The following is an 11,921-nucleotide window of genomic DNA, read 5'->3' as shown; positions in this document are numbered from 1 at the left end:
CATTCAAGACCCCACCTTTTAAAGCGTCAACTCAAATTTCAGAATATTTTTTGCAGTTAATCAAACTAATTTGTTTTTTAAGCTTTTACAATACATGGAATCCCCAAAATGAGATATATATACATATTTATTCATTTAGGACAGCAATTGAATCTGCAAAATCATCTACCATCTCTCGTTTTTATTTGATCAACTGAATGATCTTCCAATAACCTCTTTGGGCCATTATGAGGCAGATAAAAAAAGGTCTCGTATGAATAACAAAATTGGTTTCTCTTTTTATTGTTGTAGAGGAAGGGAAAGGTGCTCCTCGACTTGAGTAATGTGTGTAAAATTAAAAATATGCAGCACGGTCACACATAACTAAATTTAGAAAATTTATTTTAAACATAGGAATGATAATACTCCACAGTTTTATGTACGAACACAGTTTTAAAAATACAAAGGGAGGAGTTTAAAAGGGGGTTCTCACAGGATTTGCCTCCAAGGCCAGGTGATTGTGTCTCACAGTCTGAGCGTCCATGATGGGCGTCATCATCCAGAAAACTAAAACTCTAAAGAAACCAGCATCATAGTTAAAAAGACAATAACATCCAAAGTGTATTATTTTCCTCAAATGACCAAACAACTTGGAGCAAGATTTTCTCTGAGAGTCACTCACAGTTAAGTATTAAGTGCATGTTCAATACATCCATTTAGGTGTGCATGAAGGTTGCGCCCTGCAACCAGGGCGTTGTTGTGATGATAAATGAAACAGCGCAGCCTGGTGGACAAGTGAAGAAATGCAGGAGGGGAAAGCGTAAATACGGTAACGATCATCATGGATGTAAAGTCTTAGCCAACTTGTCCGTGGTTGTGATGCTTCTTGACATGACAAAAGGTAAAAGCAGCTGGAGAGAGAAGATGTCTGGATCACAAGTCAACCGTACGACTTTTTCTCTGGAGTTCCAGTACAATCACTCACATGGCTGCATTGAGTAAAACAGGATTGTTGGGAGAATTATTTTGATATTGTAAGGATTTAAGGTTCAAGGTTTAGGGGCATGATGAGACCATGGCCTCTGGGGCGAGAGTAGACCCAATCTATTAATGAAATTGGTTATTTAACTAAATAACTATGGCATGGTATATGAGGAACATCATTAGAGACTAGGTATTTATGGGAAGCTGATGACTCTCTGGCCTGTTTCTGGCACTAAACGCACATAAAGTGGTTTGTAACACTGCGTAGCGGAGTGTGGTGTAAACATCAAATAATTAGAGTAAAAAGACAATAATTAAATAAAGAATTGGTAGACTGCCTTGTAAAAGAGTAGCCTAGGGCACAAAAGTGAGCTTCAAAATGTCAAAAAGCCCTTCATTGTGCTCCTGACGACACACCAATGTGCAGCTGATATTTAGTTAAAAACAATAAAAATGCACAATAAAGCTAGTTCGATCATCTCGCCATCTTCTTACACAGCAGTCATTAAGCCAAAAGCCCCTGAAGAGAAGTTCAGTAAAACACAGCCCTTGAGTGTTAAAATACAAATGCAGTTTTTGTGTCAAAAAAATATAACACCCACATTCCTGTGTTAAAAAATAGACATTTTGGCCACAACATCAGAGTGTCTTCAGTACAGCGTGAGCTGCTGTGTACTTTATGCACCTACAGTGTACGTACAGTTGCTTGTGGACTGGCGTGCACATGCAGTGCTGTTGTGTTCATATACAATTCTGCAGGTGTGTGTGTTTGTTTATCTCGACGACCAGGTCTTCTTTCGGCTTCACCCTTAAGGAGTCGGGGATGAGAGCACATTTCACTTCTCCTCACTCGCTGTGTTTCGGTACGTTAGGATTGTCAGTACAAAAGGAGATGCAGGTTAGATGGGAAGAGGAGGGTTGTTGAGTGACACAGGGAGATCATTAATACCTTACACAAATACCTCCAAATTCAACGTATTTAAAGCTTGTAACTAATCTTCCCCTGCGTGTTTTGGCCCTCCTACTTCATGTAAAAGTGGAAGAAGCCGCTCTTAGTCTCCTTTCTGCGCATCGTTTTCTTTTCATTCATAAAATCAGAAAACGTCACTTTTGCAGCCGTTTGCAAAGTTGTCCCGCCGCACCCAGATGACATCACGGCTCTTACTCGTGGCCCCCTCCGCCACACACTGCTTCAAGGGGCCAAGCTTTACAGTCGGGGTCGCGCAGCGAGACAGAGAGACGCCACGAGAACCCGAATCCCCCCCGGGCTTCACTCGGTCGACGTCCTCCTCCGGCGCGCCGCTCAGCATCACCTCGCTTCCTGCTCCTCCGTTCAGGTTGTGGCCCCTCGCCTCGTTCACCCGAAGGTCGAGTCCCTCCATCCTCCCCTCCAGGCGGTCCGGTTCCGCCGAAGCGGCTCGGACCGACTTGCAGTAGTCGTCGTCGTCGCTCAGGATGTCCGTCTCCTTCATTTGCCCCACGTTGATGCTGTCGCCCGGTTCCTCGTAGCGACCCAGGTCAAACTGTTCCTCCACCCAGCGGTCCGTGTCCTCTCCTTGAGGTTTGTTTGACTGAGGGAGAGCGTGCTGCGACAGAGGCGGGTAAGAGGGATCCGAGTCGTTGCCGTTGTTGTTGTTGTTGCCATGGCGGACCAGGTCGGTGTCGATGGTGAAGCGGTTCCTCGCCTGTTTCCTGCGGGGGAGCCTGCGTGATGGAGCTGATGCTGATTTTAAAAAAAGAGACAGAAAAAAGGATCACGAAGAAGTCTTGATAATGTCATTAAAAAAAAAAACATAGCAGGCCCTTCTTGCACTGTGAATTAGGGGCTTTACTTAAGCTTTGTCACCTGCTCGGTTCATGGCGGGCCGCGCTCCTTTCAGGGCACACAGACGTTTGCCCCCGAACGGGACGTACCGCTGGTTGGGCGGCAGAGACTCCGTTTGAAGAAGCTGGCGACGCTGCTTTTCCCGAAGGATGGAGTGGACTGCTTTCAGGAAGTCCTTCTTACTATCTGGAGAACTACAGATTAGACAAAAAAAATGAAAAAAGGAATCATAAATTTACACGTTTTGAATTTTTAAGTGTACGGTTTTTGTAAAGTTAAATTATGATAATACCTGCAGCACAACTGGAAGGTTGCCTCTGGTCTTCCTTCGGATTCAGATCTCGTGTGAACTATCTCGCATACGGCTGTGCCCTCCGAGTCTGAACCAACGGAAGAGGGGAAAAATTCAGTTCAGTTAATCTCATTGGAATCAGATTGGAACCACACACGTGCAGGAGGTGATTTAAGGTTCATCCAGGACAGACATGCAAGCAAGATTCCGTGCAGACATACTAATTGGCATCCATCCATTTTGATTGCAAAAGGTTATCATTTAGTGGTGAAGAAAACCAGCAGGGTCAAAAAAAAAAGAACTCAATCAGAATCAATCTCTGTGGTTTGGTTGAAATAATCCCTCACATGGGAATTATCTTTGAGCGTGACCTCAATATAGAAACGCTGAATAAATGTACACCTAAAAGATAGCATAGAATACTATGCTCCAGTGATAGATTAAGCAATTGGGCGGAGAAGCAATCATCTATTTCAGGCACAAGCAAGATACTATTTGGAAAGTCTAGTCTCGCCTTGTAAAGGACATATTTATCTTGATTAATATTAAAGAATTATTTCAATTGAAACTTCATGCAAGTACATGCAAAAATCCCCACATTAGTATTCACGCAGAACAAACTTTTATTCTATGTGAATGTCATTGAGATGAGATGCTTCTCCGTCAAGACATATTCAGACCAGATAATTAAAATGTTTTGCTGATGCGATTTACAGGTAATATATTCCAATTATGCCGGAGCAAAATGTTACTCTTTATTTAAATAGACCTACTTGCAGGGGCACGAACTTGGAGAGAGTCAGTTGCGATCATGTGACGGAAACGGAAAGGATCTTTGTCATCTATCACAGATGCTCGGTGAGTTCCACCCTGAAATAAAGAGGGACTGGTTGCTTATCGGACACATAACCGCTGCAATGCATGAAGATGACAGCAGGGGGCACAAGAATGCAATGACAGAAGGGTGGTTTAACAAACAAGACCAGCCACAACAATGTACTTGACTATCGTGTAGAAGGGGGAATGGTAGAAGTGCAAATATAAAGTGTCTTCAGTCTATTCAATTAACAGGAACTACCCTCATTAAATTTACTCCATTAGCACATTATGAAACTTTAATTTCTTTGTAATCTCAGTGTTCCACCCCAAACAAAAAGCAATTTAAAAGAAAACCACTTAAGATAAAGCCCAGCGTCCGTATCTGCACAATACATCCAACAACAAAGTGTCTCCGGGCAAATTAATTACACAAAATAGGCAAAACAGTACTTACTATTTTTTTCCTGTGCTTGGAGCTGTCTTTGTACACAAACACAACTGCTGTTTTGAACACTAAATAAGGGCAAAGGGGAGATGGATATCATTAGGAGGGTCAGCTTTCATTCATCGCAGATCTTCTAAATAGACATGTTATTTCTCAATATAATATACTATGTACTGTGGCGACAGCTCGATGAGCATGTCAGTGGACGCTTTTAGTCCCACCTTTAAAGGACAAATAGCCTCAACCTACTGGCACGCCGTTTCAGCAGCACCAAAGCTGTCCCAACATTGCATGCACAAACCTCGGCCACTCACCTTCGCCTTGCCACGAAAAAGCCCTTAAACTATGTACATGAAATATTTATTGCTAAAAGTGTCTGAGTAGAGTGCTATTTAAGAGACAGGACACTTTTGGCTGTGTGAAAATGTCATGTAATCCCATTCACGAGAAGATAACGTGCTGCATTTCATGGGAAAAGTGAAAAAAGAAGAATGTTGTTATATGCCCGACTGGGTTTTTCTTTTACCAAGTCTATTTCCACACCAAATAAAAAATGAAATACCACCCAGCATGGCAGTACTATGTGGGATAGAGTAAAGTGTTTTGTGCCTGCAAGCGTTAAGATATAGCATGCAGTGTTTCTCCGGGGGTAAGAACAGTAGACGTACAATAGCATTGCTCTTTTGCTGTAGATCCATATTTTCTGTATTTGTAAATATTAGTTTACTCATCACACAGTGCTTAGTATTTGATACACAGTGACGAGTGCTCTGCAGACACGTGTCCAATAATCCAATTATGCAGATGTGACGGGATGCAATACTGCAGGTCATTGTTTGAAAATATTAATAAGAGTTTGACCTAAAAATCAAAACTGTTTTTAACATATTGTAACTGAATTTATATCAGTTGGAGCTGATCTCCATCATTGATATATTAGGATTACGCCCTTTAAAAAAGGAGACAAAACGTTTAAAATAAAAAGATTTCATGCCTCCGAAAAATAGTCTATAGGAAAGACCATAGTAGTGCAAAATAATTGTCACAATATAATCCAGAATCCACAGTAAACCTCACCAAAAGCAGCCATATCACGCTCCTTTTTGCTTTTGACCAAAAAGGCTGGAGGGTTGATCCACACCACAGTAGAATGCAGCAAAAGATCGCCCATTGAGAGGTCAGCCACCTGGAGCAAATGGTAGTCAAACAGATTTTAAAATATGAATTCATGTTATTGGATAATCCATCGGATTTAAAGATCTGGCCTTGAACAAAGTGGGAGCGATCATGTTTACCTCTTTTTTATCTGAAGTCTGGTCGTTGATGAGCTGGTCGAAAACGGCTCCGTACTCCTCGTGAAGCTTTTGCATCTCATTGATGTGGCTCGCAACTTTGTTCATGGCCTTCATAGCAACTGAATTGGACAAACATTCATCATCCCTTAAAACGTGGTTACCATAATTCACCCATTCTTCGTTAATCATAGTTCCATGGGTCTGCAGCGGATATCATGAATGTGAATAACCCCCCACGCCTCCCCCCCCCCCCAAATAAAGACACTGGCTTACCGTCCAGGTGGTAGTGTTCCTCGCTGTCAGGGTGAGTGAGTGAGTGGAGCTCCCTGAGCAGCAACGGGTACTTCAGGACCCTCTGGATGGGTTTGATCAAGTAAGACTCCAGAGTGGATGAATGTTGTTGTCTCGGGTTCCTCTCAGCCAAAAAAGCCTTGAAATCTGGGTCGGTTTTCGCTGGAGGAGCAGAAATATTATATTGATATATTTTGATCAAATGACAATGGAACACAAACTGATATAATATCACCACCATAATATCATAATCATAATATGAAAACCTGGTGGCTGCTGAAAAGTTTTTGTCAGCCTAACAAACAAAACAGTTGAAGTGCAGAACTCAACCGTTTCAACATTCAAATACCTTTCAACTCAATTCTGCAAATCTGAAATTGTATGCCTCACTGCGTGCTGAAACTGGTTGCAGCTCTCCCTCAATACGGCGGGCCGTGGGAATTAAACTAAATTCTTGCACTACACAATCACCTCGGCTACCACAAGAGAGTTTAACTCCTGTGCAACTTCAACCAGTCAATGCGTTTACCTTTAGCCAGGACCTTGGGGACCTTGGTGTGGCTGGCGCAGAAGGCGCTGTAGATCTTGAAGCGATCGGCATAATACAGGAATGAACCTCCCAAGGAGAACAGCACTTTCTGTGGAAACACACAGGCATTGGATTTTTTTTATCCTTGACCCCTCTAGATTTTAAGTGGATGTTTTTTTGTTTGGGAGGACCAGAGCAGTAAGATGTAATGGAGCATATCACCTATCGAGCAAGAAACGGGTTAATAAACAGTAAAAATGTGACAAGACGATTCGAGGATTGAAAATGTAACAGATTTAAGGAGATGAAAGTTGCCCCACCTTAAACTGCGCCACCTTTTCCAATCGGTCCAGATCTGGCACCAGTCTGATCCCATCTTCTAGTGTCTGCAGAAACTCCACCTGGAACTCCACCATCTCCCCGAGGTTACCGAACAAAACGTCCAGCTAAAACACATGCAAAACGTCGTTGTGATACTGTTCCCACCTCCAGAGCACTGGCGGTGTTTCGGTTTTTCTGGAAATCTACAACAATTCGTACAAAGTTCTGTATTCTTGGATTATATAGATCAAGTAGAAAAGGTACCTCATCCTGTGTAAGGAAGCTCTCTTTCTGCAGAGGTGTTAAGTAGCACTCTATGAGGCACCTCAGGTCCTGAAAAAGACAAGGGATGTTAACAAGATCAGCATGATCCGTTGTTGAAGGAAGAACGGGGAAGAGCTTGTGTAAAGCCAAGGCTGGTTCATTTTATTAACATATTAACAATTTGCACGCCTATAAACAATGACGAGAACAACTCAAACTAAGTTGTATACAGTTTTACCATCAACCTTATGAGATGGTGTGCACACGATCATCAAGTGGATACAAATGTGACTCACTAGGTATTGAATTGTGCGTTAAAGGAGAGCTTTACTGACTTTGACGTATGTCTTCTCCGTCTCCACAAGTTCATTGATGACCTTGCGGAGTTTGTCTGCGTGGGAGAGCTGTCTCTGGGTGGCGATGCCCGCCGCGGGCGGTAAAGCTGACACGGGGCTCGGGGAGAGGGATGACGAGGACGAAGATGAGGAAGATGACATAGGGCGCTCCAGGGGATTCATGTCATGGAGACTGCGGCAGAAAGCGGTGACCTGCTCCGTGCTCTGTGGAGAAAGAGAGAATACATCAGAAGGAACTCTTAAAAAAAACAACAACAGGTGACTTAATTGGTCAGATAACCAATTATTACTGCTATTAAAACGTATTCAGTACCATGAAACAGCAGCTTGAAAAACCGCAACCCACACAAGTGCACTTCCTGTATCACATGACTGATTCTTAACTCCCCAAGCACAAACCATCACAAGGAGACACAAATAGATAAATAAGCCACTGGTGTAGAGCGGAGCTGAAAACAGGTGGACATTTCTGCAGTTGTCCGTCATATTCATGAAAGCAATTGCTGCGATTGTAGATCACACAAAAAGGTCCCACATCCGTGTGGAGTTTCGGAGTCAGAGAAGGCGGCTAATAATTGTCATCTGTGACGACACACCCAGGCATGCTTGGGAGTTTCTGTTGACTGATCTGCAGACAGCTGGTCCGCTCGAAGACGCGGCTCGTCGTGGCTGATTTTACGGTCGTCTCCCGTTGGCTGCGGCGATGACAAACACAAATTTGCACGGTGGTTTTCAAACCGGTTTTGCGAAAGTGCCGGGTCCACACGCACGCACACAACCCGACAGCCGTGCTGATGCCAATTGAGTTAAGAAGAGTTCCGTATGCCGCTTGAACACAATCGACAACCACGCAAGGAAACAAAAGTATATGCAAGTAAAATGAGCTGCCTATCAGACTGTCCTTCAGTCACCTTGCACACTCCTTCGTAGACACACACACACACACACACACACACTAATTGTGTTATTTCATGCAACCTATGGGCAGCATGAAATAACACAATGTTGAAACGTGTCAATAATCAGACTATGACTCAAAAAAGGTATAAATACAAGATAAGCAATACTCAATTGGTAAATTCCCAACAACTGTTGATGCAGCCCAATTCTTAGATCTGTGGTACTCGTTACTTCCACTGAAATATAAATAGGAGTTCATATTATCACGTGTGATGGGCCACAAATATTCTGCTGATGGAAATCGAACCTCTACCCTCGGCCCCATCACATAATCACTGACTTCTGCAGGATCTCACACACACACACACACACACACACACACATCATAGATGGATTCAGCAGAGCGTCCGCAGCTCCTGCTCCTCCTAAAAAGCAAACATGCTGACAAGGTCGAACAGAAAAAGGGTCAAGGAGAAGTCAGGGGTCCTTTTCCAGACCAGGTAGCTTGCACTCCTTGTGCAATGGCGCTCCGAGCCAGGGGGAATGGCTTTAACTTCTTCTGCCAAAATGTACGAGTAATACACTGTGCAGGATGTTGAACGCGTCCTGACAAACGGTTTAACGGGGGTGAGGAAGCAGTGGTTGGAGGCGAGCCAGACGGGGATGAAAAGACAGCAGAGACGACTCTTAAGAATGGACAGCAGCCATGTTAAAACACAAGGCGGTATTATGGATGAGCTCCATTGCCCGCGTTAATGAAAACACTAAACTTCTATCCATGGATATCAACGCAGATAGAAGTATATTTTACAAATGATATGTGATCCAGATGGAACTGGAACTTCAAGCACTCGTGCCACAACGGCTAAGTAATGAGAAACATACCACACCTGCTGCACACACTCAAAAAAGGCTAAATAATACAATGAGGAAAAACAGGGTATGTTACGGACCGGTGACAAGAAACAAAAACATTAAGATTGAATTGGAGTCTCAGTTGAAGACAAATGGACCTCAGACATGTAAAAAAAGACAACAGCTTAAAAACAGAATACATGAACAAAAACAATTAGAAGCAGGCAACAAATAGATACCTTATTCTTTGTAAATCCAATCTCCTTATCATTTCCAACAGAGGAATCACCCGCTTACAAAATGTACTGGATCACAGACTCGCCCTTCATTACACAGGAGTACAGCATGAGGGAGGAGCGTGGAGGCAGGCACAAACCTGCTCACACAGCCGTGGGCTGAAACCACCAACAGTGAGAGCCAGCGTCAACAGATTACACGTGACCACATAACCTGGCGCACAGAAACACAAGCATGTGTGTGTGTGTGCACTCGGTGAATTGAATTTTTGACATGGAGTATTATGCACGTGTATAAGTAAATGTACATTTGGATGGCATGTACTCGTACTCGAGGGCAGGAATGTGCTCGTCAACAAACAGAGGAGGTGGGGGGAGTATAGTCTTGAAGTTCAGTTTCATTTGAAATCAGGGAAACCTGCAAATCCATAAATCCCTACGAGGAATGATGGGATATAAACGCCACGACACAGAGACAGAGGCTTTAATCATTTAATCTCAAAGCAAAAGGATATTATGACACGAGTCTTTACAAATCTACAGTATGCATGAGCATTTAGGCTTTGAAGCCGTTGCTTTTTCAGACTGTGTCAGGATCTCCGATCCCCTGCGAGCATCCTACAACTTTGGAAGGAAGAAGGGCGAGGGAAGTGTCAAGTGCAAGATACTGTCTTTACATCCCTAAAAAAAAGTGTCCACCTTTGGGCGTTAATAACGGACTTCAGGGAAAATGCAATTTTGAGCATTTATTTCAATCCTCATTGAAAATCATACAACATACCTATACTACAAAAAGACACATCTAATACAATCTATAGATGACTGAATACTGAGATAATCAATGTAGATATTCATATATAGATGACCGGATCTGTTCGGGGTTGCATGCTTAGTGTTAGAAACATTGCGGTTTTGCAGCGTTGAATCTACCCAGTGCTCCCTCTAGTGGACGGCTGTGAGACGACAGCAACCACCGAGTCAAAGCTGTAAGGCCGAATAGAGGGAATCTACACAGGGAACCTGCTTGGTCTCCATTGCGTTGAGGGATCATTTAAAGAAGTAATAATTAAATTAAATAGTTTATGTTAAAGCTAAAGATATACAAGATGTGTGTATTCTAGTAGTCAGTAACCACTAGAATAACAAGCGCACTGCATGCAGAGGGCAAATTAACCTGGATTGTACCAGGAGTGAAATCAAAACAAATCTTGATGGGAACTGTCCCCTCCACGGATCATCCAATGAATAATGCATTTCCCATTTCAAAGCCCCCAAAGCCAAACCAATAGTGGTTTGTAAATTATAACCAGCACCCTCAGTGAGGACGACTACACCTTGGAGAACATTAAAATCAGCCATCTCTATTATCGCAAGCAATCACCGTTTGAATCTGCAGTTGGTTTTTCATATCGAGGAGGTTGCTCTGTGCTTTGTCCAAAATAATGAACCTCCTCGTTTCCTCCGGCTAGCCAGACACTCACTTCATCTCCACTAAATGATGTGAAACACTGTGCAGAATGAAGTAATTAGAATGTGGGGATAATTAAAATTGTCCCATTTTGCCTCCTTTTTGTCCTTCTTGCCACCGTATAGCTGCAGGCGGTGGTTGAAATGAGGCGAGACAGAATCTTCAGCACTTTGGAGGCATTCCAAAGAGCGAGTGTGGAAACAAAACCATGGCCAAAAAAACAAAAACAAAAAAAAGGGTCAACCCCAAATTTAAAAAAGATAACTAAAAACGTGTTATTATTTTAAGTTCCAATGGGACAAAGGAGACGAGAAACCGCATTCAAACCAAAGATGAGACCGGATAATCAGAGAGGACAAACAAAACGCTGAGCTGTCATGTCAGACTAAAGGACATCTATGGAAAAATATATGACAATAGATCAAGGAACCAAGATTTAAAAAAAAAAAAATTACAAGAAAAATGAGAGGGTGACAAAAATGAGGCCAAAACAAACAGCAGATTGAAATTACAGGGATGGAAGACAGCACAGGACTGGCGTCGAGACACTGAAAGGTGAACGCGACATCAAAGATTTCTAGAGCTTTGCGTTTGTTTGCCTTTTTTCAATTCCACTTGTATATAAAACTGCATCTGATAAAACAAAGAAGTATATGACTGAGAGAGGACATGTTATGAATGTGGGTTAGCAATATCTCAAGCCTTATTTTGCCTCCAAAATAGACTGCATTGTTTCATGAAAGGAAAGTCTAGAATTTAAAAAAAACAATTGGTTGATGATCAACGAGCTCATTTTTATGCTGACTGAAGTTTTTACTTAATTTGCATATGCTAATTTGTTAATTAATAAAATGAATAGTTTTTCACTGTTAAAAAAAAAAACAGCTACTCTGTCAACACTGAAATTGCAAAATCTTTGCAAAACCAACTTAGTTTGCTCAGTTTCAAAAAGGCTTTTATGTGGAGATCATATTCTGCATTTTGTACATGTTGGAACAGATTTGAATGGATTTCGAGCAAAATCTCTTAAATGTGCATTAGAAGCCGCGCAGAGGATCAAAC

General features: G+C 42.4%; 1 protein-coding gene across 3 annotated transcripts in view; it reads right to left on the bottom strand.

Annotated features, from left to right (window-relative positions):
• Window positions 1-364: 364 nt before the first annotated feature.
• Window positions 365-11,921, bottom strand: part of tiam1a (TIAM Rac1 associated GEF 1a) — a 44,911-nt gene continuing 33,354 nt past the window's right edge. For 2 of the 3 annotated variants that reach the window (XM_040180468.2, XM_040180469.2), the window contains exons 18-29: window positions 7,380-7,604; window positions 7,045-7,113; window positions 6,780-6,905; window positions 6,460-6,568; window positions 5,913-6,092; window positions 5,640-5,758; window positions 5,422-5,530; window positions 4,354-4,412; window positions 3,854-3,950; window positions 3,081-3,168; window positions 2,810-2,982; window positions 365-2,686 (exon numbers count right to left, since the gene is read on the bottom strand). In XM_040180468.2, the coding sequence (XP_040036402.2) occupies window positions 2,058-2,686; window positions 2,810-2,982; window positions 3,081-3,168; window positions 3,854-3,950; window positions 4,354-4,412; window positions 5,422-5,530; window positions 5,640-5,758; window positions 5,913-6,092; window positions 6,460-6,568; window positions 6,780-6,905; window positions 7,045-7,113; window positions 7,380-7,604 (1,983 nt within the window). In that variant the 3' untranslated portion in view covers window positions 365-2,057. The remainder of the gene's footprint in view (window positions 2,687-2,809; window positions 2,983-3,080; window positions 3,169-3,853; window positions 3,951-4,353; window positions 4,413-5,421; window positions 5,531-5,639; window positions 5,759-5,912; window positions 6,093-6,459; window positions 6,569-6,779; window positions 6,906-7,044; window positions 7,114-7,379; window positions 7,605-11,921) is intronic. The other variant, XM_078106645.1, reaches the window with a different exon arrangement.

The sequence above is a fragment of the Gasterosteus aculeatus genome, chromosome 7 (genome assembly GCF_964276395.1).
Source record: "Gasterosteus aculeatus chromosome 7, fGasAcu3.hap1.1, whole genome shotgun sequence".
NCBI classification, from domain to species: Eukaryota; Metazoa; Chordata; class Actinopteri; order Perciformes; family Gasterosteidae; genus Gasterosteus; species Gasterosteus aculeatus.
Note: the sequence above shows the minus strand (reverse complement) of the source record. Positions and strands in the feature narration are given on the sequence as shown.